The sequence below is a fragment of the Mytilus trossulus genome, chromosome 13, assembly GCF_036588685.1.
Source record: "Mytilus trossulus isolate FHL-02 chromosome 13, PNRI_Mtr1.1.1.hap1, whole genome shotgun sequence".
Taxonomy (NCBI): Eukaryota; Metazoa; Mollusca; class Bivalvia; order Mytilida; family Mytilidae; genus Mytilus; species Mytilus trossulus.
In genome coordinates, this window is record NC_086385.1 from 46,312,400 (window position 1) to 46,339,761 (window position 27,362).

General features: G+C 32.5%; 1 protein-coding gene and 1 pseudogene across 1 annotated transcript; both read right to left on the minus strand.

The window, feature by feature from the left end:
- Window positions 1–2,962: 2,962 nt before the first annotated feature.
- Window positions 2,963–3,044, minus strand: LOC134695552 (small nucleolar RNA U3; annotated as a pseudogene).
- Window positions 3,045–11,113: 8,069 nt separating this feature from the next.
- LOC134695499 (E3 ubiquitin-protein ligase NRDP1-like) lies at window positions 11,114–26,147 on the minus strand. Its single transcript, XM_063556777.1, has 8 exons — window positions 25,985–26,147; window positions 23,224–23,317; window positions 21,978–22,277; window positions 18,586–18,717; window positions 18,046–18,125; window positions 17,432–17,673; window positions 14,956–15,071; window positions 11,114–13,723 (listed from the first exon to the last, which is right to left on the minus strand). The coding sequence occupies exons 2-7, from the start codon at window positions 23,311–23,313 to the stop codon at window positions 14,968–14,970; spliced, it is 948 nt and encodes a 315-aa protein (XP_063412847.1). The 5' UTR covers window positions 23,314–23,317; window positions 25,985–26,147; the 3' UTR covers window positions 11,114–13,723; window positions 14,956–14,967.
- Window positions 26,148–27,362: the final 1,215 nt, after the last annotated feature.

The following is a 27,362-nucleotide window of genomic DNA, read 5'->3' on the forward strand; positions in this document are numbered from 1 at the left end:
GTCAAAAGTCCATGACAACAGACAATAGCATGGCCAAAGTAAAACATCAGAAAGCGAACAACAATAGAAAATCTCATAGTATCACAGTTTCTACCAGAGTCAATCTAGGGGGCATATATCAAACTACCAGCAAAAAAGATCGATCAATTGTGATCACAAAATTTTGATTTTTTTAAATACTGAGGCTTTTCTACCTCAGGCATAGATAACCTTAGCTGTATTCGGCACCACGTTTAGGAATTTTGGTCCTCAGTGCTCTTCAACTTCGTACTTTATTTGGCCTTTTTAACTTTTTTTTATTCGAGCGTCACTAATAAGTCTTTTGTAGACGAAACACGCGTCTGGTGTATATACAAATTTTAGTCCTGGTTTCTATAATGAGTTTATTGTGAACAAAGTTTAAAGTACACGGATCTTTAAAGTCAGCAAAAATATAATTATGTAATGGTAATATCAACTCCTACGCAACCACCCAAATTAACCACAAAATCTTAATATTTCTTTGTGATTTAATCGTCTCAGTGAATGTAAACGGGTAAAAAATGAAATTAATTTATAATATTTCTGTTTTAAAAAGAAAACAGAAAATACACCGACGTTGTTTTTATACAGTTGAGATTCTCCCACTAGTAAAATGCATATTTAATAAATGCATGATTACAAAATTATCCATTAACATCTAACATGAAAGGGATTATAAAATAAAATGTTGTTACTAGGAGTATAGATGTTGAAAATGTGTTTGGAGAGAAAATATACAATAGAAAAAACTATCAATCGAATTCTGATTTTCAGAATAGCTGTTGGATTCACCTTAAACATTCTTGGATTTGTAGCTATACTTGTTATCTACTTAGATACAGTTAATAACAATACGACATCACCAGAACTGGTCTTCATAGCAACACTGTTCACGTTCTGTTCGTCTGTTCTGTTGTTGCTATGCCTAAGATCGTTGAGTCGCTTTTTGGATAAACGAACGTTTTGGAGTGATGCGTTTAAGTTGTCTTTTATAATGTGTTTCAAACTGTTTGACATAATTAATGATTTTCTCATTTTACTTGTTATCCTTGTTTTAATTATCGACGTGGAAAATTACGATGTTTTCGCTAATCATTATGACAATACTTAGTACCGATATTATTCTCAACGTCATCATCTGTGGTGTTAATTTACACGATTGTGATTTGTATCAAGACAAATTAAAAGAACGTATGGGCCAGGTAAACTTCAGAAAACCTAAAACACAAAAAACTAAATCTGTAATGGTACAGGACAATATTAAAATGCCAAGCTGCAGTGGTTGTGACTTTCCACAAAAAGTTTGTTCACCCTTTGACAGATCTTCGATAGGAATGGAAATTACTGAGGCGAATAAGTCACAAATGTTTGAAATACTTGAAGATGATTTAGCAAATGTAAGTGGCATGTCAACTGATTCTTCAGAGTGTATTGGACGAAATATTACACTAACGTATAGTTCATCGGAATCAATTCCATCTGATAGTGGTTATCACTGACAGCTCATAGTATGGAATACATTTTGATATCTAGAACTATAATGATTGTAATAAAAAAGAACATCTTGTAATATAGGATTCATCTTGAAATAAAGAACACGTCTATTTAAAACATAGAATACAAGCTAACATGGAAAAAATAACAAATTCGGAAGTAGACAGTATATTTGTTTGGTGTGTGCTTTTGCTACTAATTACTGTAAACCAACTTATTTTCGCGTGTACTCTATTTCGCGTTTTACCCTTTCTTGACCACTTCACAGCTATTTAATTTCGCGATTTTCTGATTTACTTGATGAAGTTTATTAAGGAAAGATCAAACATTGACATATTCGCGACGAATTATATTCGCGTTATTTTTCTACTCGCGAAAGTCGCGAAAATAAATCGCTCGCGAAAATAAGTCAGTTTACAGTATTTAAGTCCATGCGCTAAAATGATAAAGGGGATTACTTTTGACAAAGTTAACAATATTCAATTTTTTCATTGGGGACATTAAATACGATGCATTTATCAGAATATGCAAAAGGAGTCAACTCATGAAAGTGTTATTTTAAAAGATTCTACAGGGGACATCTGTTTGCCTGAGCGGACTGATATAAATCCCACTGACAACATTTAACTTCAAGAATCAATACAGAATGACTGCCAAATAATATTTCCCATCGTAAAACCTATTCAATATTCATGATATTCAAGAATGTAACACGTGATCGTAAATTGCTCTATTGATAAAATCTGTGAAGAAAGAGTCCCCGAAATATGGCAGTAGGTTGGTGTATGCGGAAATTATTTTTTTTTTAAATATTTTCCTTAAAGATTAATATAACCTATTACTTTCCTGTTGATTTTTTTTTTTCTCTCTTTAATTGGAGTTTAAAAGGACAGTCGGTGGGTCAGTAATTCTTTTCCCGTTTGTATTTTCCTGATGCAGACATTTATCGAAGGTATTTTATGCAATAATGGTGTTATGTCGAGTAGTGGCCTTTAGTTCGTTCATGTGTTTGACAGGTTAAAGCACTCGTATGTGGCCATTTACTTGTAATAGTATATTTAAATCAGTGTCGTACTTCATAGCATATCATGCAACTGTTTTCAAACAATTTTCGTTTATCATGGACTTCTATTCAAATTTTAGATTTTCAACTGAATAAAGTGTAACTCACTTTAAATATTAATTTTTTTAAAAGAGGGATGAAAGATACCAGAGGGAGAGTCAAACTCTCAGACAGAAAACTAACTGACAATGCCATGGCTAGAAAATAAAAAGACAAACAGAAAAACAATGGCACATAAGACACAACATAGAATGAGACATGTGTAAGGAATATAGTATGCAATAACTCATAATAACTGTATCTATACGTTATGTTGTTCAATTATAATTCTCTATGTTAATTACTAGAAGAAAACATACTGTTATCTCTTATGGAACAACTGATTCCGCCCGATGTAAGTCCAATCAGAGTTATCTGACGTCCCGGCGATACATACTATAGAAATGATCCCTAAAAGTATGATCTTGTATATGGGTCCAGGTGCTCCACAGGGCGCAGCTTTATACGACCGCAGAGGTTGAACCTTGAATAGTTGGGGCAAGTATGGACACAACATTTAAGCTTGATACAGCTCTGAATTTGGATTGTGATAACATTTTTGACATAATATAAGTTTCTGACACTAAATAAATGTAAAGATCTAACAAATCTATTACGCAATACTGTGCAATTGAAGATTCTTTCTGAAACTTTTCAAATAATTTAAATTTGAGAAATTTTGAAAAAATAAATTGAAACCCTAAAATAAATTGGAACCCCCCCCCCCCCCACTTTTTTTACCCCCCCCCCCAACTTTTTTTACCCCCCCCCTTTAAGAAATTACCCCAAATTTGATCCCAGCCGTTCCGTTGTAGTATATGGAACCTTGTAGTACAATTTCAGAGAGATCCATACAGTTAAACACAAGTAATTGTCTGGACAATAGAACAATGCTTCTCTTCGCATGGCCTTTTTTATCCCTGATTTCCACATATTTTGGGCAATTAACCCAAAACTCAATCCCAGCCTCCCTTTTGTTATATGGAACATTGTGATACAATTTCAGAGAGATCCATACATTACCACAATTACACACACGTTTATGCCTTGAAACTAGACAAGTGCTTGTTTTTTACCCTTTGTTGGCCCTTAATTCCTAAACTTTGGCCCCATAACCCCTAAAATAAATCCAAACCTCCTATTTGTTATTTTTAAAAATTGTGGTACAATTTCAGAGCAATTGCAATATTTACACACAAGTTATTATCCTGAAACTAGAAAAAATCTTGCTTTTAGCCTTTTTGGGCCCCTAATTCCAAATTGGTTGGGACCATCATCCACCAAATAAATCCCAATTTCCTTTTGTGGAATTGAACCTTCTGAAAAACAAAATTAAGATCTATTCACTTAAACTAAAGTTTTTGTTCGGACAACGACGACGACGACGACGCAGACGACGACAACATCATACCATTATACGATCCTAATCAATTTTTGCGGTCGTAAAAAGCAAACTTACAGAAATACTGAACTCAAAAAGGAAAGTCTCTAATCAAATGACAAAATTAAAAGCTCAAACACGTCAAACGAATAGATATCAACTGTCATATTCCTGACTTAGTACAGACATGGATTCCCTGTCATACAAGTGAGAGGTATAGCTAGCTATAAAACCAGGTTTAATCCACAATTTTCTACATAAGGGAAATGTATGTACCAAGTCAGGTACCCTTTGAAGAAGGACTGGAATAAGGGCCAATCATTTTTTTTAATCTTTCTGAAACACGAAATAAGCTTTAATTCTTTAAATCTAGTTGGTCCTGGGCCTTAAATAAAGTCAACAGTAGTATACCGCTGTTCAAAACTCGTAAATCTATGGACAAAAAAACAAAATCTGGGGGAAACGCATTAAATATAAGAGAACAACGACACAACATTAAAATGTAACACACACAGAAACGGACTAAGCATAAAACAAAATCCGATGGGAATAACAAATAAAACATCAAAACCAAATACATGAATTTGGGATAGAAAAGTACCGTGACACGTCTTATAGTAATGTGAATTCACACTCAAATATAAGAGAAAACAAACGACACAACGGAAACACAACGTTAAAGTGTTAAACACACAGAAAAGAACTATGATATAACAATGGCCATTTTCCCGACTTGGTAGAGGACATTTTTAAAGGAAATAAAATGATGGGTTTAACCGGATTTTGTGGCATGCCAAACCTCGCACTTAAATGGCAATGTTAAATATAACATTAAAATGACAACATAATATTACAGGACTACAAAAGAAAATAAATAGGAGAACGTATTAGACAACGAAACACATGAATAATAGATAACAAAAGGCATCAGGTTAAATTTCAATACGCCAAAAACGCGCCTCGTCCACACAAGACTTATCAGTGACGCCCAGATATAAAAGTTGTACAGCACTGAGGATCAAAACTTGAAAAAGTTGTGCCAAATACGGCTTCGAACAAGAACATCCTTATTATTTAGAACAATTTGTGCTATTGCAAACAGTAAATTTTATCAAATGAATATTAAAGGTATACATAATAAATCGGAAGTATTAACCAATTACAGAAAACAAAACCCGGATACATAATACAAAGACCAGCACAGAAAATAGAAACATCCGACTTAGTCCAGGCCTAGACTCAAAAAGTCATAAAAATGACAAAACATACGAAGTGGTGAAAAGGCACAAAAATTACATCACATTTGAATTTCTGAAAAACAGCACAAAAATGACGTCACATTTGAAAAACTTATTATATGTCAAAAATAAGATAGAACTAGGATTGATTTAAGATTACAATTGAACAAATACATTACATTTAAACACAAAACACATTGCAATACTTGTTTATAGCCATTAACTATTTCATATATATGTCCGGTTTGTTTTGAATCTAACTTCAAACATAAAATATCGTACAGATTACGTTGAACAAAATCTAATAAATGAAGGCGGTGATTAATTTTCTTTACCATAACACATGAATATAATAGAAAAGACGTCAGCAAATTTTAACACAATCCGATGAGAATTACAAATATAACAGCAAACTAAAAACATGAATTTGGGATAGAAAAGTACCGTAACACGTCTTGCGAATTCACACTCAGCAAAACAGTCACAATCGGGAATGGGTCACGTTCGGTAATTAAAAGATTAGACTGCACAGGATACTGTGCATTCATAACAGCTTTTGGGATGTATACACAGCCATGTTTGTCCATTTGCTATGATGAACCTTAAAATATGTTGTTGTATGTGTCGAGGCCTGTGTTATCCTATCTTAACCATTTGTTGCAAGCACATTCAACTGAAGAACATAACTAAGCTGAAGGTCTCACCTGCTTGACTAATTAAGATTTAATGGTAAATATTTAATACAAGTAACATAAACTTTATATTATCATTGATCCGTGTAAACGATGCATAGGTCAAATTAACTCTGCAAGGCTAAAATGTAAAATTTATAATAATTCCTTACAACAAATACAGTTGACCTATTGCTTATTGTATCGGATATATAACACACCAATCCACAACCAGATGCTCCGCATGGTGCAGCTTTATACAATCGCAGAGGTAGAACCATGAACGGCTGGGGCAAGTAGGGACACAACATTCAAGCTGGATACAGGTCTGAATTTGGATTGTGATTAAATAGTTGACACAATATAAACTTAATTTGTTTCTTTGCTTTTGAGCAATTCACTATGCTGATGAATATTAATACTCTCAAAAAACAATATTTGAAGAAATTTTCTTTTTAATTTCTAATACCAAAAATTATCTCAATTCAAATGTCTAATGGGTTAAAAAAAATTGCTCTTTTAAATACATCATAAAGTATTAAAATATAAAATGTCATACAGTCATGGTTAAAATTGATATTAATTAATAGTAACTTCTAAAACCAGGTGCTCCGCAGGGCACAGCTTTATATGACCACAAATATCGAACCCTGACATTTGGGGCAAGTATGGACACAACATTCGAGCTTGATACAGCTGTGAATTTGGATTGTGATTAAATAGTTGACACAGCATAGGTTTCTGACACAGAATGAATGTGGTCTAAGAACTTAAACTTAAAAACTTTTAAATTGGACATTTACCTATTATGGTCCAATATCCAAAATCAAAATACATTGTTAGATTCAGCATTTCAAAGAACCTCAAGAATTCAATTTTTGAAAAAAATCTAATAAAGTTCAATTTTGAACCCTTAAGACCTCAATGCTGACCAATTTGACAACTCGGCCCATATATCAAAATTCTTAATACATATGGTTGGATTTTGCATATGAAGAAAAAACATTTTTATTCAATTTTTGGAATAAAACAAAGGCTTATTTTTACCCCGATTTGGACTAACTTGAAAACTACGTTAAAAATCAAAATCTAAGTACATGTTAAGATTCAGCATATCAAAGAACCCTAAGAATTCAATTTTTATTTCAATCAAACTAAAAATTTTGGACCTTTATGTAAACCAATTTGAAAACGGGACCAAAAACTAAGAATCTCAATACATGGTTAGATTCGGCATATCAAAAAAAATCAATAGTTCAATTTTTGATGAAATCAACCAAAGTTTAATTTTGGACCCTTTTGGCCCCTAATTCCTAAACTGTTGGAACCAAAACTCCCAAAATCAATCCCAATCTTTCGTTTGTGGTCATAAACCTTGTGTTTAAATTTCATAAATTTCTATTTACTTATACTACAGCTATTATTGTGCGAAAACCAAAAAATGCTTATTTGGGTTCTTTATTTGTCCCTAATTGGTAAACTATTGGTATCAAAACTCCCAAAATCAAACCCAACCTTCCATTTGTGGTCATAACCTTGTGTTAAAATTTCATATATTTCTGTTAACTTATACTAGAGATAATTGTGCGAAAACCAAGAAAAATGCTTATTGGACCCTTTTTTGGCCCCTTATTCTTTAACTGTTGGGACCAAAACTTCCTAAATCAATCCCAACCTTCCTTTTGTTGTCATAAACCTTGTGTTTACATTTCATAGATTTCAAGTAATTTATACTAAAGTTATAGTGTGAAACCAAATGTCTTTGATGACGACAACGACGACGATGACGACGCCAACTTCATACCAATATACGACCGCAAAAATTTTGCGGTCGTATAAAAATAAATGGGGAACGTGTCCAAAGGGACACAGATGATGCCCCCACTAGCATATAACGTTATAAAGGGACATAACTCCAGAACTGTAAAAGTGAAGCTGCAAAAAAAGTTGAGAACAAAAACAAAAACAATCTCAATTTTTTTACTTGTTAAGGGGCATAACCCTCAGATGGTAATCAAAGTGCTTGTATTCACTGAATGGTAAAGATTTCTTGAATTTATCAGTTGGTAGTTAAAGTGAATATTGCAATGTATATTGAATATAGAATTGATTTAAGTTAATTCAACTATTATTCTGGACAAAGAACTAAATAACTCCAATTTTCAAAGAAGGTTTCATAAAGCATTGGTTTTACTTATGGTATTAAACATTGTGGTACAATTTCAGAACAATTGAAATACTTGTACACACCTTATTGTCTTGACACTAGATACATGCTTGTTTTGGGCTCTTTTGCAATCATTATTCCTAAACCTTAGGGTTCATAGCCCCCAAAATCAATCCCAAACTTCCTTTAGTAGTTATAAACATTGTGTTAAAATTTCATTGATATCTTTTTATTTATACTAAAGTTATTATCCGGAAACCATCCGTCTTCGGACGACCCTGACGACGACGACGAGATACCAATAAAAGACAAAAAAAATTGCGGTCGTATAAAAACTTACGTTAACCAATGAACCATAAAACAGGTCAGCTGAATCCTGTTAAACAAACAGCTATACATAACAATTGTTCCATTGCCAAATATGATTAGCCTATTGCATAAACCATCTGAGATACAACAAATTGCTTTGCTGAGGGCAGCTGGATACCACTGCAGATGTGCACCCTGAAATGTTGGGGCCTAAAAAAATATTTATTTTTGGCTTTTGTGCAATACATTATGCTGTTGAATATTAACTCTCAAATAAATTATTGTAAGAAATTTTCTTTTAATTTCTGCATATGAAATATGAAACTAGAAAAATTGTCCTTTCCCGTATTCCAAATATAAACAAGAGTGCACATGCTGAAAGGTCTCGCCTTCTTTACTATTCATTGATATTATGTTGATAGTCTTAAATATAAAGCTTTATTACAAATGTCACATAAACTTAATATTAAACAAGAAAACTAAACATTGACCAATGAACTAGGAAAATGAGGTTAAGGTCAGATGAACCATGCCAGGCAGGTATGTACAGCTAACAAGTCTTCCATACAACAAATATAGTAAACCTGTTGATTATAGTGTAAGAAAAACAGACCAAAACACAAAAACTTAACACTGAGCAATGAACTGTGAAAATGAGGTCAAGGTCAAATTAAACCTGCACGACTGACATAAAAATCATAAAATATTTCCATACACCAAATGTAGTTGATCTATTGCATATAGTATTAGAAAAATAGACCAAAACACAAAAACTTAATTATAACTACTGAATCATGAAAATAATGTCAAGGTCAGATGACACCTGCCAGTTGGACATGTTCACCTTACAGTCCTTCCATACATCAAATATACTAGACCTATTGCTTATAGTATCTGAGATATGGACTTGACCACCAAAACTTAACTTTGTTCACTGATCCATAAAATGACATACATAGTCATGGCTAAAATTAATATTAGATAATAGTAACTGCTAAAAATAAATTGATAGCTAATCATCTCAAGACAATCATCATTTCTTAATACATAATTGACAAGCAGTGTAAGGGAGGTAATCAAACATTACACTGCTTTAAAATTGTTTCAATTGTCCTTAAACCAGAAAAACCATTGTTTTTCCCTTTTTTTGCCTCTAATTCGCAAATGATTTCAACCATATTCCGTAAAAGTCAAATCTTACCATCCCTTAAAGGCTTTGTAGTATGGAAACTTGTGGTATAATTTCAGAGAGATTCATACACTTTAACTCAAGTTATTGTCAATGACTACATAAATGCTTATTTGGGCCCATTTATTGGCCCCTAGTTCCTAAACAGTTAAGACCATAACCCCCAAAATCAATCCAAACCTTCCTTTAGCGGTTAAAATTTTAGTGATTTCTATTTACTTATACTAACGTTATTATCAACAAACCATCTATCTTTGGACAATGCAGAAAACGACAGCATGATACCAATATATGACCAAAAAAATGTTGTGCAGTCATATAAAAATGACCACCAAGCCCTATTCAACATACATAAGAATATTGAAAAGACAGTATACCAAATATAGTTCTACTGTTTTTTATATGCCAGAAATTCATGGACAGAAACTTCTTAACATATCTATACAAAGTGTGAGGTAAACTGTGAATTCAGAAATTATTGTGAGGTTTTAATTATTGCGAATAATGCAACAGAGTTGTAAACCCAATAATTAAAACTCGCATTTTGTAATATTTCAACTGAATTAAGCACGACTTTTCTCATAATCGTAAAAATTAAAATCACATTCAAGTTTAAAATGACAAAATCGCAATAATAAGTTCACGCAATAATTTCTGAATTTACAGTATTTGTCATTTGCCTTCTGTTAATAATGCTTAGCAAAGAACACAGTTCTCACCACCAGGTTATCTTCTGCATGTGTTGGTTGACTTATAGCTTGGTTGGTGTTATACCCCACTGTCTGTTCTTTTGTGCTATTTTGTGGCAGTCAGTTTTTAATGGTGAAGGAAGCCAGAGTGCCCACAGAAAAGCACTAACCACCAACCTATGTCGTTGAATTTGCAGAAGGCACAAAAATCTTTATCCCCGGCTAGGTATATATCTAGGATTTTGATTGGTCAACTCACGTCGTTACAAAACCCATAGCCCCTGGGTGTTGCTAACCCATATCCCCAGACGTTGCTAACCATTATCCCGGAGAACTTCACGTTAGTTTTCCTTAGTTCCATGATTGCTCCTTGTGAAATATTGAATTCTGTAGATTATCCATGTTTGTAACTCAATATTTAATTCATTAACAATTATGTTATTCATTTACACTCATTTCATTAAATGCATCACTTGACTGCCACATTTTTTAATTTCAATAAAACTTTTTTAGATAATGGAAAAAACGTTGTTTTCACGTTACACTTTGTACCTGAATTTCCATAAAACTCGCCCGATTCGGACCCAGACTGGGGATAAATTTGTTATCTATATTTATACTGGTAGATATGGGTAAAACAAAACTATTTTAACACCCTTCAGTACCCTGTACACCCTTCGACTATGCCTCATGGTGTTCTGGAGTACTTCAGGGTGTTACGCCTCATGGTGTACAGGGTAATTCAGGGTTTTAAAATACCCATATCTACGGATATGAACGTAGATAACTTATAATATAGTATAAACATGGAAAGAGCTGCACATGCATAAAATAAATAGATTCAACACACTATTTCCACCTTTCCATTATACATTATTTATTGCATTAATTTTATCTACGGATCATCATCAGCATAAAAATAAAACAATAGAAATCAATTACTAAAAGAAGAGATGAGAATTAGTTTATGACAGAATTGTGGTTATAATACATAACAAATGCATTCTACAGAGCAGCTCTACAATATACTGTAAATTCAGAAATTATTATTGCAATATATTTATTGTTGCAAAGAAGTGACAGGGTTATCATTACAATAAATAAAACTGACATTTTGAAATGTTTTGTATGAATCCAACAGGATTTTTCTGAATATTGCAAAAATTAAAATCGCATGTTAGTCTAAAATGACAAAATTGCAATAATAAATGCACGCAATAATTTCTGAATTTATAGTATTAAAAGGAGATGAGAATCAGATAATGACAGAAGTGTGGTTGTTAAACAAAAACAAATGCTTTCAACATAGCAGCTCTACGACATTAAGATATGTTTTTAAAATGCTTATCATTATCATATATTTCAATCTGTATAAAATACACACCATGTACAAAATGTATCCACACTTTGCTAACAATGATATGACAACACTTTGTTATACTTTCTATTTGTTGATTATTACATCATCAAATGAAGTGGCAGTTGTGTGTATCATTACTATACAACCTGAAGATCCTGAAATGTCTTTAAAACAAAAAGTAGAATGGAACGTTGTCAGTACATTTTTTTACACAAAAAATCTTACGAGTAAAAATACACATTGTAGTTAACTTATGATCAATTTTAAATGTAAGATATTTGTGAAAAGAGTTGCAGATAAGTGCAAGCAAAGAGTGTAAACAGCATCTATATTTCAATTGGATTGCAAATATCAAAGGATATAATACTTACTATTCAGTTTGTGATTTTCTAATAATTCTGTCTATAGTTTACACTTGTGTTTATTATATATAATAAAATAAATAAAAAATACATATAAACAAAAATCACTGCATTGTATGGAGTACATATATATATTAATTATATTACATGGTCAAGTTTTTTTATTTATACTACATGTATTCTGCAATTGGTCATCTTCTTTCAAGGAATACAGACAAATGCAACATAAAATATAAAAACAAAACTGTTCAATGTTATGTAAAATCCCACTTGATATTTGCCAACAATTTTTAAAAAAAATCAGACAAACTAAAGACTGAGTTTGTGAAATAAATCAAATTAGTGTTTTTCATTTTTTTTCAACTTAAAAATAAAAAAGATAATAAGAACAGGAATATAAAAAAAATGCCTATTATGCAACTTTACTCTAGCCTCCTAATCAAAATAAAATAACAAACTTCCTTTATTGTGAATATAATTTTAAGCTGTCACAAAATTTCCCCAAGACACCTAAAATTTTATGCGGCGAGAAGATCACCTTTTATGACAATTTTTTCCCAAGAACATGGAACTTATGCTGGGAATCTCAATTACATAGAATTAAATAAGGTTTTGCAGACATCAGACTGCAATCTTTTTAATAAAAGCTTTGACTTGAAATCTACTGAGAAGAAGCCTCTTAAATCAAAAATAAATTATTCCCTCGGATGTGCTTGTTTTTCCTCAACTTGAATAAATAAAAAGTCAATTTCTCAAATTTTTCATACATGTATACAGTTAGTGTGAGGTACAACAATCTACACTACTTACTTTTTGTCATGTCTAAGAAATATATACAAATTATTTGAATACAAATCAGACAACCTTTGATGAAAGAAGCAGACTCTATAGTCCTGAATCCATGTGTAATTTTAATAAGATTTGTCAAAATAATGATATCCTTCAAAGAACATGTATCCCTTCTAACTTTTCAAAAGTTCAAATTAATGACCAGGGTTGATCTTGATTTCTACAGGTGGGCGTGGTCCTGAACCTTCCATTCTTAAGTTATTTTAAACATGTAATTTTTCTTTATCGAAAATCAGACCTCGGATTTTAAAATTAAATAAAATTCTAGGCGGTCCTACTCTAAAATTAATTTAATTTTGAGCTCCTGAGTCTGACATACTTCATGTCAATGAATGCACATAGTACTTTTAAAAACAATCATCCTAAAACAAGGCAGTCCATTAGCATCTCCAGGCCAATCAATGCATTTGAATGGGGACATATAATTGGAACACCCCCCCCCCTTTTGTACTCGGTTGGGAACACCCTTTTTAAAACGACTGGATCCGCCCCTGCAGTCATCTCTATATGGAAATTGTGGAATTTCATGTTATACAAATGTTCATTTTTTTTTAAGAAGATAAGATACTTAACTAGTTATAATACTGAAACCCCCTAAAGCTGACAAACTAATTTTTCAAAATTTTCCCCAAACCTGGCTTACTTACACTAACATATGAGAGAGATATAGAGAAAACATAAAAAAATAAATACAATTGATTATTTATACACACAAATATATGCATCTTATGTACATTATTATGTACACTCCCCCCTCAAAATTAACAATAAAATTGGTTAAATTCACATTTTATGTGTAAACAGCAAGAAAATCAAGCAGCTAAAAAGCTACAATTACATTATAAATATTGTCTGTCATGGTTTAATCAGATCGTCGATATCACAAAATATCTGAAATAGAAACAAAATAATTGACAAGTGCGTGATGTTCAGCAGCAAGTATTACATGCACATAGAAGATTATTAAATTTTGATACCACCATAAAAATATGAAGAAATGCTGAAATGGTGAAGCCAACATAGTTGACAACATATTACATCCCCTTCATTCGAACTCTGGTGGATAGTTGTCTCATTGCTAATCCTACAAAATCTTTCTTTTTATAAAGAGCAAAATGCAGATTTAAAATTTCTAACATGCACTGTACTTTATTGACCCATTGAGTATTCTATCTGATCAGGAATATGAAGACATAGATATAAGAAGAGGTGGTATAAGTGCCAATTAGACAACTCTCAATCCAAGTCACTGTGACAATTTGTAAAAGTAGACCATTATAGGTCAAAGTACAGTTCATTTATCTCAGTGACTACTATTTTATAAATGTACTTATTTTATCCAATAATAAACAAATGGGTCTGTCATCATGGTGTCTTCATAATCTTCATAATCTGTGATTGCTTAGGTGTACGGTAGCATAGCTATCATTTACTATATACACGGGAATTTTTACACAGGGATTCCTGGTCATACAGTGATCACAATATTGACAAATACCACACAGACAAACCTTATAGTTCATCTTGTGCATGTTTATGGGACTATTTTTCCAAGTGGTGTATGCAGATCGACTTTTTAGAAAGTTGTTTTGTTTAGTATAATAAAACACTTGACTGGTTATGAGAGTAGTAGCATGTTTGTTGTCCTTTTGCTAATACCCTCTTTACAAGTCAATAGGTGTATATTATTATACCTCAGTATGTTTTTTCTATATAAAAAAAAATGAAATAGTTATGCTATTTAATTCCACAGAAGCATTTGCCAGTCAATAGTTTCAAAAACTATTGCCCCGGTTAATAGTTTCATAATCATCTTTCCCGTACTTTTTCATGCTTATTTTTCATTGGACGATAATGATGTCATTGACTACTCTGCTTGGTTACGTATGCTTTGCAACGTCAAATCTGGTTGTGTTGTTCAGTATAATAAAACACCTAATGACTAGTTGTGCTGGTAAAAGCAAGTTTGTTGTCCCTTCGCAAACCAACTATTGCTCTCGGCTTTGCCTCGAGCAATAGTTGGTACCTCAGGGACAACAAACTTGCTATTACCCTCACACCCAGTCAATAGCTGTATACTATTTACCTCATCAAAAGACAGCAATTGTATAGTATGTACTTACTTTAAACAATGATTATTCTACTCCATGAGCAAATATCATGACAATTCCAGGTTCCATTATTAAATCTTCAGGCATATGTTGATTTTCACAAGATATCATCACAACTGCTTGTTTACCTATAAAACAAAGGAATATTTAAATTTGAATAGGTATTTTCCATGGACAAATAGAAAATTACATTTCAATGGTGTTGGTAGACAGCAAGTATCATTTTATTTAGATATTATAAGATTAAGCCCCTTTTCAAAGTAATTTATTGGTGTATAAACTTGACCAACTCACTCACAAAAAAATAAAAGACTGAAGGACTTATATGATATGTCTGTGAGTGACTTTGCCTTTAATCCTTATAATTCTTTAAAATTAAGGATAAGGAATTTATTTTTCTCTACTCATAACTTCTATCACATGAAATTGTAGATAAGTGTCATTGAATAGACCTTGTGCATGAACAATTTGTTGGTTAACCAAAAGTATGTATTCCATGAAATTTGCTATCTGATAAAATATGAACTACAAAAACTGTTATTATCCTTGAAACGAATGTTTTTTTATCTTTATTATTAAAATAAGCGATAACGCTAAGTCAAAATAACGTCGATCTGTGTTGTTTATAATTGCTGCTATCTTGTTTACATTGGTTATGAAAAGAAATTCCATCAACATTGTCTATTAAAAAATGAACAACATCAAGAACAACTACAAGAATTCCTGGCAACCAATCATATTAACGTATTTCCTTATATGTAAATCATATAAGAAATATTCAAATGTAAATTTAAAAATTTCTTTGTTCAAATGGTCAAAATAAGCATTTCATAGCTTTTTCAATTTTGATGCATAAGTGGCATTCTGACTTTCTATCTGACATGTTTTTATGTGTCAATTTTTGTATTTCTATGCTTTAATCCAGTTGTATTACTCATTTGTGAACTCTGAATCTACAGAAAAAAAGATTATCTCAGACTATATGCGCAAAATGTGTTGTATAAATGACCTGCGTCTAACGCCCTGTTTGGATCAAGTTAAATGTGAGGAGCATGGCACATAAAAGTTGAAGTCCATATTGAAGATATCACTAAATTTGTATAAAAAGCACTTAACAATGTCTTTTGTACCTGTTTCATTTCACATAATATCTTTCTTTACTTCTGTAGGATAGCATGTGGTTCAAATATAAGCTTGTTGTGATAAAATTGCATGCAAGTTTTTCACTAAAAAGTGAAAAATCTTTGTATCAGACCATACTGTCTGCTAAAAAAGTTGAATGTAAGAGCCTTTTTGTGCTCAGATTTATTGTATCATGTCACCTGAGTATAGAAATGATAGAAAAGACACAAATTTTTATTTCCTATAGCTTCAATATGCATTTTTAAATGTAAATATGTGCTACAGCCTAAATTGACACTAAAATATTTTTAGTCTTACTTGGCCTAAGACCCTTTTTAACTAATATGATATGTTATTTGTAAGTTTTCTTTCCATTTAAAGTACATTAAATACATATGGAGGGATTACTTATAATCAAAAAGCTTCACAAATTTAAAATTGCTGAAAAATATTACATCTTCATATAAGGCCCCCCTTCATTTGAAAACCTCCATTTTAGTCATAGGCTCATATAAATTTGACTTTTGAATAATAATGCTAAGTCTCATATATCAAATGAGTACTGTATTGCTTTGAATACATGAAATATTATATATAAAGGCATTTTAAAAGTATTTTTTTGCAATATTTAAATTTTAAAAGCCCCAAATATTGATAGTTGAAATTTCGCAATTTTAACGTCTAAATTTAACACGCAAAGTTGAATATAGATTTAATCATAATGTCTATAATATATATTCTTTTGCCATGAAACTTTGTAAGCAGTCTTAGAATATATTAAGCTTTAGTCATACCAAGTTTTATTAAGATTGGTCAACTTTTTCTATCCTATTAGGTCCGAGTACACAGTTATCGTCCTTTGATTTTCGTTGTCCACGAATATAGTCCTTAGTGTGGACAGTGTGTTACTTGTCAATTTTTGTTATACCCCTTCCAAATTTATTTCTCCATGTTTTATGCCTCATATAGCAAGTTGGGGGGTCAAATGACACTGTAAAAAAAATTGGGTCATAAATATTAATGTAAAGTAGTGATAAGGTCCAGCTGAAAAAGGTCAAAAATTAGCACTTCGGAAGCTGTCAAAAGATTGCAAGACCCCCTTAACACAAAATTGTCCATATTTTCAGTTAGAGCTGATGAAGTTTTCTATAATTTTGATATAATTTGTCCCAAAAGTAGTACAACACACTGTAAAAATATTATTGAGAAAGCGCAGGTGGGATTTTTTTAATTTTCATTTATTGTCTAAAAGAAATGCACTACGAAATAACTGTGTACTCGGACCATATGCCAACAGATGTCTTACGATTTTAATGTAAGTAATTTTTTTTTTAAAACATCAACAACTTTGTTCTATCAAGCTTACCAGGAATCCTTTTAGTCACATAATTTTCATACTGTCGTCTATTTAGCTGTCTTGTCTCTAAGGTACTTAGTCCAGTTGGCCATCGTCGTTCATGGGCATTCTCCATCAACTCATTCACAATATGTGATGGACAACCGCTGTCTATCAATGCCCGTTTTATCACAGCTTGTAATACAGCATCAGGGGTAGATATCATTCCACCCCAACGTGTCACTCTGGCAGCCTGTAAACTGTTACTCCATCTGTTACGTACAAAAATAATTGTTAATATGCACACACCATGCATCAAGTATGTGATTTTGGTATGCTAATTGGGGCTGTTTGAGAATAGTTTATTTGGGTGTATAATATTTCTATTCAAATTTAAGCAGTGTTGGTTAATTTTTAGAAGAAAGCCAGAACAATTTAAAACCAAACAGACCTATATTCTTACAATATGGTTCTCACAGGCCTTTATTCAGATGATTAAGAATTGTAAAATGTAAAAGTACCATACAACCTCCACCTGCTCAAAATCAATCAGTAAAAATGTTGTTAAACATGATATGGCTTGTAAGGCTTCGTATTAGGAAGTTTGTTAGCCTGTGCCTTATGGTTTGTGAAGACTTTATTACCTGATAACATCAGCATGTTCCATTTCTGTTTGTATTTCTCTCATTCTTGGATTGGATACTCGCATAGATCTCATGTACTCCTGTAATATATTCATAAACCAGTGTTGTGAAGGTCATATGGTAACAACTAGATATGTTCATTTTTGCTGAAGGGTTGGTGCTTTCTTGATGTTAATTTACCAAACAACTCCTTTCACTTATAACACATGTATAGTTTATACAAAGTTGATAATTTAATTGACAGTATAATCCCCACATTCTTTTAAATGTGTCTATCCTAAGTCAAGAGTTTGTAATCTAGTGATTGATGACATAACTGTATTTGGCATATATATGTTTTCCTTTTTTATTTTGTTTACACATTTTCATAACTGACCCTTTTGTAGTTTACTGTACTGAGGGGTGTTGCTCATTGCTGAAGGCAACATTGAGACCTGTAGTTGTTTAATTGCTAATCAAGTTGCATCTCCTTATTTTCATAAACACATGTTAATCAATGACATATATAATGATGCATATTTAAGTATTTATTACTGTTACCTTTAAAAGCTGTAATTCTCGTTTTTGTTCATTTATTTGTAATTTGTGTTCTGTCAATTCTGTTTGCATTTCTGCCATTTTGTGTTGCTGCTGCTGTACAAGGTTCCGTAACTCTCTCACACAATTATGTTCCTGAATAAAATATTCATAAACCAGATGCTCCACAGGGCATAGCTTTATACGACCGCAGAGGTTGAACCCTGAACGGTTGGGGCAAGTATGGACACAACATTCAAGCTGGATTCCGCTCTAAATTTGGATTGTGATTAAATAGTTGACACAGCATAGGTTTCTGACACAGAATGAATGTATTCAAATGAACTTAAAATTTTTGTTTTCTCTTAGAGCAATTCACTATGCTGTTGAATATTAATCCTCTCAAAAAAATGTTTGAAGAAATTTTCTTTTTATTTATGAAATTTCAAATGAGAAAAATTGAACCCAATTTTTTAATCACATCCCCCTTTCCCTTATTCCAAAACTAATTTCAATTAAAATATTCTAATGGAGTTTGCAACAATTACTACTCATTTAAATACATCATAAAATATTAAGATGTAAAAAAACTGCTTGTTATCACTGAATGGTAAAGATTATTTAAATTTATCAGTTGGTAGTGAAAAGTGAATATACATTGTATATTGTATACAACAAAGATTTAAGTTGATTCTGGACAAAGAAAGATAACTCCAATTAAAAAAATTCTTGCAGATATTTCTTGCTTACTATACTGGACTAAGAAAGATAACTCTTAATTAAAAAAAAATTTGCTATTTCACAATATTGTAAAATTAGATATTTCTTGCCATTGCACAATACTGTGCAATTGAAAGACTTGCTATTGCACAATACTTAATATAATAATTTTAGATCCTGATTTGGACCAACTTGAAAACTGGGCCAATAATTAAAAATCTATGTACATGTTTAGATTCAGCATATCAAAGAGGCCCAAGAATTTAATTTTTGTTAAAATCAAACTTAGTTTAATTTTGGACCCTTTGCACTTTAATTTAGACCAATTTTAAAACTGGACCAAAAATTAAGAATCTACATACACAGTTAGATTTGGCATATCAAAGAACCCCAATTATTCAATTTTTGATGAAATCAAACAATGTTTAATTTTGGACCCCGATTTGGGCCAACTTGAAAACTGGGCCAATAATCAAAAATCTAAGTACATTTTTAGATTCAGCATATCAAAGAACCCAAAGGTTTCAATTTTTGTTAAAATCAAACTAAGTTTAATTTTGGACCCTTTGGACCTTAATGTAGACCAATTTGGAAACGGGACCAAAAATTAAGAATCTACATACACAGTTAGATTCGGCATATTAAAGAACCCCAATTATTCAATTTTGATGAAATCAAACAAAATTTAATTTTGGACCCTTTGGGCCCCTTTTTCCATAACTGTTGGGACCAAAACTCCCAAAATCAATACCAACCTTCCTTTAATAGTCATAAACCTTGTGTTTAAATTTCATAGATTTCTATTTACTTATACTAACGCTACGGTGCGAAAACCAAGAAAAATGCTTATTTGGGTCCCTTTTTGGCCCCTAATTCCTAAACTGTTGGGACCGAAACTCCCAAAATCAATACCAACCTTCCTTTTGTGGTCATAAACATTGTCTTTAAATTTCATTGGTTTCTATTTACTTTAACTAAAGTTATTGTGCGAAAACCAAGAATAATGCTTATTTGGGCCCTTTTTTGGCCCCTAATTCCTAAACTGTTGAAACCAAAACTCCCAAAATCAATCCCAACCTTTCTTTTGTGGTCATAAACCTTGTGTCAAAATTTCATAGATTTCTATTAACTTAAACTAAAGTTATAGTGCGAAAACCAAGAAAATGCTTATTTGGGCCCTTTTTGGCCCCTAATTCCTAAAATGTTGGGACCAAAACTCCCAAAATCAATACCAGCCTTCCTTTTATGGTCATAAACCTTGTGTTAAAATTTCATAGATTTCTATTCACTTTTACTAAAGTTAGAGTGCGAAAACTAAAAGTATTCAGACGACGACGACGACGACGACAACGACGACGACGCCAACGTGATAGCAATATACGACGAAAATTTTTTCAAAATTTGCGGTCGTATAAAAATAATAAAAATACAATATTTTTTTTCTTAAATTTACAAAAGCCAATCATCTAGAAAATAAAGCAATTCAATTCTTGGCAAATAACATACTGCTTAAATATTAATGATTCTGAGTTATAATCAAAAGATCTGATACATTGTACATTTAATTAACAATTTAGCATTATCTTTTTAAAGCTTAAGGTCAAGTTACAGTAAATGGGCTATGTCTTCGATTTCAGTAAAATTTGGCATACAGCTCTGGCTCGATGAACTTCAACTGAAAATCGAAATAATAATGCATTTATCTCAATTATCATTTGAAATATTACTGATTGAATTCTTACAAAATGGGTGAACATTTGTATAGAAAGCACATAAAATCGGCGAAAACTCTTCTAAAATTTGTCTTAAAATCGCCAAATCTCTAATTCTACTCCATAGATTTTTCTTAAAAAACTATATGTTGTTGATACATAAATTTCCGTTATAATAATGCAAAATAAAGATAGGGTCACCGACTTCGTTTTTACAGTTTACATCATTCGAAGTTGCGTTCTTTGTGAAAAAATCCATCAAAACGTCGAAATAATCGTAGCGTTATCGCGTTGCAGGCCGTAAAACGTTGATTTTTGACGTTTTTCACTACCAATAAGGTAACAAATTGATTATTAGATAAAAAACGAAGTCGGTGACCCTATGATTATTTTATATCATTAAAACAGAAATTTATGTGTCAACAATATATAGTTTTTTAAGAAAAATCTATGGAGTAGAATTAGAGATTTGGCGATTTTAAGATAAATTTTAGAAGGTTTTTCGCTGATTTTATGTGCTTTCTATACAAATATTCACCCATATTAAGAGAAATCAATCTGCAACTTTTCAGCAAATAAAAGAGATAAATGTATTATTTTTTCGATTTTCAGTTGTAGTTCAACGAGCCAAGGTTGTATGCAATTTTGTAGCAAAATCTGCGACATAGCCCATTTACTGTTCCTTTACCTTAAATCATAAGCCTTCTGAAACCTATTACAGATGGCTTGGTGTTGCTTGTCTGTTGCCTCATTTATTTTATGTGACTGTCATACAAGTGAGAGGTTTAGCTAGCTATAAAACCAGGCTTAATCCACCAATTTCATCATTACAAAATGCCTGTACCAAGTCAGGACTGAAACAGTTGTAAATTTGTTTGATGTGCATGAGCTTTTAATATTGCCATTTGATAGGGAACTTTCCGCTTTGAATTTTTCTCAGAGTTAAGTATTTTTGTGATATTACTCTTTATATCATGACTATACCTTAAGTTCATCTTTTGGCACAACAAGACCACATCCAAGTTCACAATGGACTGGTTTCTTAGGGTTATGTTCACATTCTTGTAGGTGTGCTGCTAACATGTCGAGTTTGACCACAGCTGTACAGCCGTAACCGACATTGTCACATGTGATTTGGAGACGAGACAGTAGATTACGTAGGATGCGAGGGACGGGTTTAAGTTGGTTGGGTGTGATGGGGTTTCTATCCACAGGGCAGGTAGGTTGACGTGTTAGCCATTCCTGTATACATGCTGCACAAAAGGCATGTTCACACGCTGGAGCCTAAAAATTAAAAAAAAAACATAATATGGATACATTTACATTTTTAGGAAACAATATATTGTAGATTTCATGGTTATACATGTTATAGATGAACCAAAATCTTAAATGTTCAAAGAAGAACAAATTTACTGTACACAGACTTTGGCAAAACCATGAAAAAAATTTTTGTTGATGCAGTGAAACTGACACAAACTGGTTATGGTGATCTATAACTGTTAATGTTTGTGTCATTTTGGTCTTTTGTGGATAGTTGTCTCATTGGCAATCATACCACATCTTCATTTTTATATTATTTATTGTTATTAGTTCATAGTGTTCAGTTGGTTGATTTATGCAAGATTATTGTACAATGGCAATAATTTATGGTGTGTTTATATAGCATGTACATTGTATAGTGAGCAATCAATACCATCAATACAGTGTTTGATAATTTTCAGGTGTTAAGAGTCCATTACAATGTTTTAATGTTTGAACTGTCTATGTTACAATGCATGCATGCATTAGAATGTTGGTTTTCCCGTTTGAATGTTTTACATTAGTAATTTTTGGGCCCATTATAGCTTGTTGTTTGGTGTGAGCCAAGGCTCCATGTTGAAGGCCGTATATTGACCTATAATCGTTTACTTTTTTTTTAAATTGTTTTTTGGATGGAAAGTTGTCTCATTGGCACTCACACCACATCTTCCTATATCTATGTAGTTGTCTTCAATTTCAATGAATACAAATTCAAATGTACATCTATGTCTCTGCCCTCTAAATTCATCAGGAAGATCTAACCATGCCATCAGACATGTGAACATGGTGAACCTACAAGGACACATAAATACATGTTTATACACATCAAATATACAAAAAGATATTTCAAAGTAAACTAGAAGCATTCTCTTAAATCTTAAAGATACATTTCTAACTGAATCACATATTGTTTATTTTGACACATATATACCTGTAGGGGTTCTTCTAAAACACTGCTACAAATAGGACATATCAGCTCCTCGTCAACATCACCCTGAAATCTGTTTACTTCATATCCCATCTTCCTGTAATTGAGTATAAATTTAATACTATTAGCCTTACCCTATTTACATATTCATTGTATGTATAATAAATGTACACCAGGTAGTTCCAGGATTAAAAAAAAGGATTTTCCAATGTTAGTCTGACATTTATTATCAAATGTCTTTCTTCTTGCATTGTGTTTACAATAAATAGACAGTATCTAAAATCATATCATTTGTGTACTGATTTATGGTGATCTTCTTCCTTATTTACAGTAGCTACATGTGAATCTTCCCAATATGACCATGATGACAATAAACAAACATTGTCATTGAGTCATAAGTTTAGAAACATGATACAGATTAATACATGTATTATGATAATTTTTGAAAAACAGTGCGCTTTTATTAAAATGATTTTAAGTACATGTACATTTTTACATGTGCATTGTCAATAGAACAAAAAAAATATATGTCTGTTTCCTGCTGCCAAGGCAAATAAATTAGGGTCTGTAGGTCGGGATTTTTTTTTTTTTTTTTTAATTTTTGAACTCCCTGTCAGATTTGCAGTCGGTTAAATGTCATGTTTGGTTAGGGTCCTGTACCCCAAAATGATTAAATCCCTTTCAAGAAGCTTTCATTGAATAATCCTCCCAGTGCCGACATTTTTTAAACCTTAATTGTAGCACATTTGTGCTGGGAGCAGCCATTTTGATTGTTTGGGCATAGTAAGATCTGGATCGGACACGCTTTTTTTCCATATTTGAATAAAAAGATCTAGTGTCCGGGGGGTTTGAGTCAGAGTCGGTCGGGAAATAGACATATATTTTTTTTTGGCCTTAATAAAGTAGATGAAGACAAATGTCTTGTCAAATATAATGCAAGTAGTGCCAAGTACATGTATTTAACTTTATTTAAAAGATTAGGGCTCAGGATTCGGACCCTACAGCTAATTTACACAAATACACTTAACAATGAGTAGTTTTTGCAAAGTAAAAAACCATTACAAACGATCTTGGTGCCGCATCATTGTCATTGAAAAAAATATGTGCAAGCTCTGATGTTGAACTGCAGTGAGGGCAATGAGAAAAAATCCTGACATTGCCTGGGGAGAACTCTGAACATTTTTTTAGAGAACAATTCTTGCAAGAGGAAGGTGATTTCAAGAACTGGCAAGCCCTGTATCATGCATTTAAACAAATATAAATTTAGATACCTTGATAAATTACCATGAGCAACAGTGTACCATACATTTGTAAAAGGAAAAACTTAGATTGATTGATTGTTGGTTGCTTAACGTCCAGTGGCAAGTATTTCATGCATATACAGGACAAGAACAAGTTTACAATAAATACAATAGATAGGTCTTGTCATAATAGAGGCCATAAGGAATGATGGTCAGGGAAATTTCGACTGCCACTGAAAAATGAGGGTACTATATTGGATAGGGAAATTTTGCCTTACAACAGGCCACCTACGGGCCCCCAAAGAGTTGTTGTAAGGGTTCTTTAAATAACGTACAAAGAGCGTGGCACTTTCTTTACACAAGACATCGGATTTAATGTCCCCATTCTGACTAGACGTGACTGCAAACTTGATACATCCCGCACAGCCAAACAGACGCCCCACTTCGGCAAGCGTTTACTGTCGGTCAGGAGAAGACCAAGTGACCATATTTCTCTTCCCCAGTCACCCTTGGGGGATGGAAAAACTTTTAAAAAGTTGGTGTCAATCATAACAATAGGATCAGGATCAAAACTTTTCAAGTAAAGTGTTATAGACTCCTTATGAGCAATACGATCAATCAAGAGTCATGAAATTAAACTTTAAAACTTAAACCTTGTTTTCAGTATCCCATTTGTTAATAGAGGGTGGAAATCGGGGTATCTTAATAACGGTAAAAATTCTTGCCAAATGATGTAAATGGTAATTTTTGGTACATGAGGATGAAATGTACACTTTCATCTAGATTGTTAAGGGGGTCTCATTGAGGAGTTCTGATCCCGGATCCCGCTCGTTGTTTTGTCAAATTCCTGTATCCTGCTTACACTATATACGTAAGCAATTCTCATTTTTTTTGTGATTTCCTGTGTCCCGCTAGACTTCTTTTCCAGTTTTCACTGCACAATATTTTGATTTTCATGTGTCACGCTTACAGAAAATCTTCATGCTTAGACCCCAATGAGACCCACTGTAAAAAAAATAATTGATTTTGATAAATCACTTTTATTTGTCCCAAAAATGACGGTTACGATAATTATTTGAGACCTCTGATAAATCACAATAAGAATATTTTGGCCAATCACGTCAAAATTTTAATCAATTTGACACTAACGGTAGATGGAAATGACTGTTTGATGCCTGACAGTAAAGGGCATAATTTTCTACCCTAATTTGTTTGTACTGGAAATTATAATAACAGGTTATAAATGGCACATACATTTTTTTCGAAGGTCATACACTGTCACCATACTGCCATTATATATGTATGTTTTGAGGAAATTTTTATGATATTAAAGTTCCGATATTGAGACACTTTCCCATACAGGTAGTTATTCTTTGAGGACTTTGTGTCTGTGATTTAGGGTCTGGGAAACCACCGTCCCTAGGTTCGGCCTACTTCGACAAAGGAGTCAGGCAGTATACTAGGGAAATTTATAATTAAAATAATAAGTGATGTGTTTAATTTTGCCTGAACACAAATTTTACCAGTTCAAATGAAGGCAAACTTCTGTAATAGTGGATATTCAGTGTCTGTTTTTCTTTTCATGATGTCGCCATATTTTTCATCAACTTCCTGCAAGAACAATAACTCTGCTAAATCAGTAAGTATTTTTTAGCGGGAACTTCAAAAAAGCTTTATTTCCTCATCAGGTCGTATTATTTTTTACCCTCAACTAACTAATGTTTTAACTTAGTTTCATTTATATATTAAATGCATTTGTAAGTTGTTGTACAAAAGTGAGTACCCACTCAAAAAATGTCCTATCATTTCAACTAAAATCTTTTTTTCTTCTTATAGTATGATCTGTTTTATAAAAATCGCTCATAGACTTACGCAATAACATTTTTTTTTAAAATATCGATTTTAGTTGAAATGATGAGACATTTTTTTATAGTGAAAACTCACTTTTGTCCTATGACTGTACGATATGACAAACATGTAATTCACATATTTTGCACCTCTCATTTCTGAGACTTCTAAAACTATAGTGTTCTGTCACTTTTTATGATCTTTTATGCCGAGGGGGCACTTGCAGCTGGACCTTTGTCGGGGCGTCGGGATCGGGTGGTTTTAAGCTCTGGATTTCGGGCCCATGATTATTCCTTTCGGGATGCCGTAATTCTTTTTTTGAATTTTGGGATTTTGGGACTTATATTTCTTTGAATTCGGGACCTCGTGATTTTGGGATCAGGACCCTCTGATCCTCTCTGTTATGGCAGATGCCAGAAAACTGAGACATATATATAATACCAAGGATTTAAATATACAATTCCTTGATAATACGTTATGTACTGTTTTATATCTCTGCAGAAAAAAGGCTATTCTGTGATACACAAGAGGCGAATTTTAAGGGAAGCAGGCCTGGTGGTGCACATAGTCACCGGATAAATGCATATTCTTTTCCCGAAACGTTGGTCGCTGTAACTATATAGGGACACCCCCTCCCGTTCGGCCTGTGACTGTTAGGACTATGATCGTCTCCATGCAGAGTTATTGTAATATCGTATGCAAAAATTAAAGCCAGAAAACATCAAATTTGAATAAATGAAAAGGAGAAAAGAAACAGAAAATTTACTTTAAAAATATCATATAATATAACTGCTGTCCTAAGGTCAGGATCTGTAATTCAGTTGTTGTCGTTTCTTTTTGTGTTACAGATTTGTTTTTCGTTTCCTTTTTTTTTTGTATGATAAATTAGGTCGTTAGTTTTCTCGTTTGAATTGTTTACATTGTCATTTCGGGTCCTTTTCATGATCGCTGACTATGCGGTATGGACTTTGCTCATTGTTGAAGGCCGTGTGATGACCTATAGTTGTTAACTTCTGTGTCATTACGTCTCTTGCGGAGAGTTGTCTCATTGGC

Excerpts from the sequence above, each read along its gene's own strand:
- LOC134695499 (XM_063556777.1), bottom strand. The coding sequence starts at position 23,313 with ATGGGATATGAAGTAAACAGATTTCAGGGTGATGTTGACGAGGAGCTG. Across the intron at positions 22,278-23,223 it reads TTTTAGAAGAACCCCTACAG|GCTCCAGCGTGTGAACATGC; the intron begins GTATATATGTGT and ends TTTAATTTTTAG. Across the intron at positions 17,674-18,045 it reads GAACATGCTGATGTTATCAG|ATGGAGTAACAGTTTACAGG; the intron begins GTAATAAAGTCT and ends TGTACGTAACAG.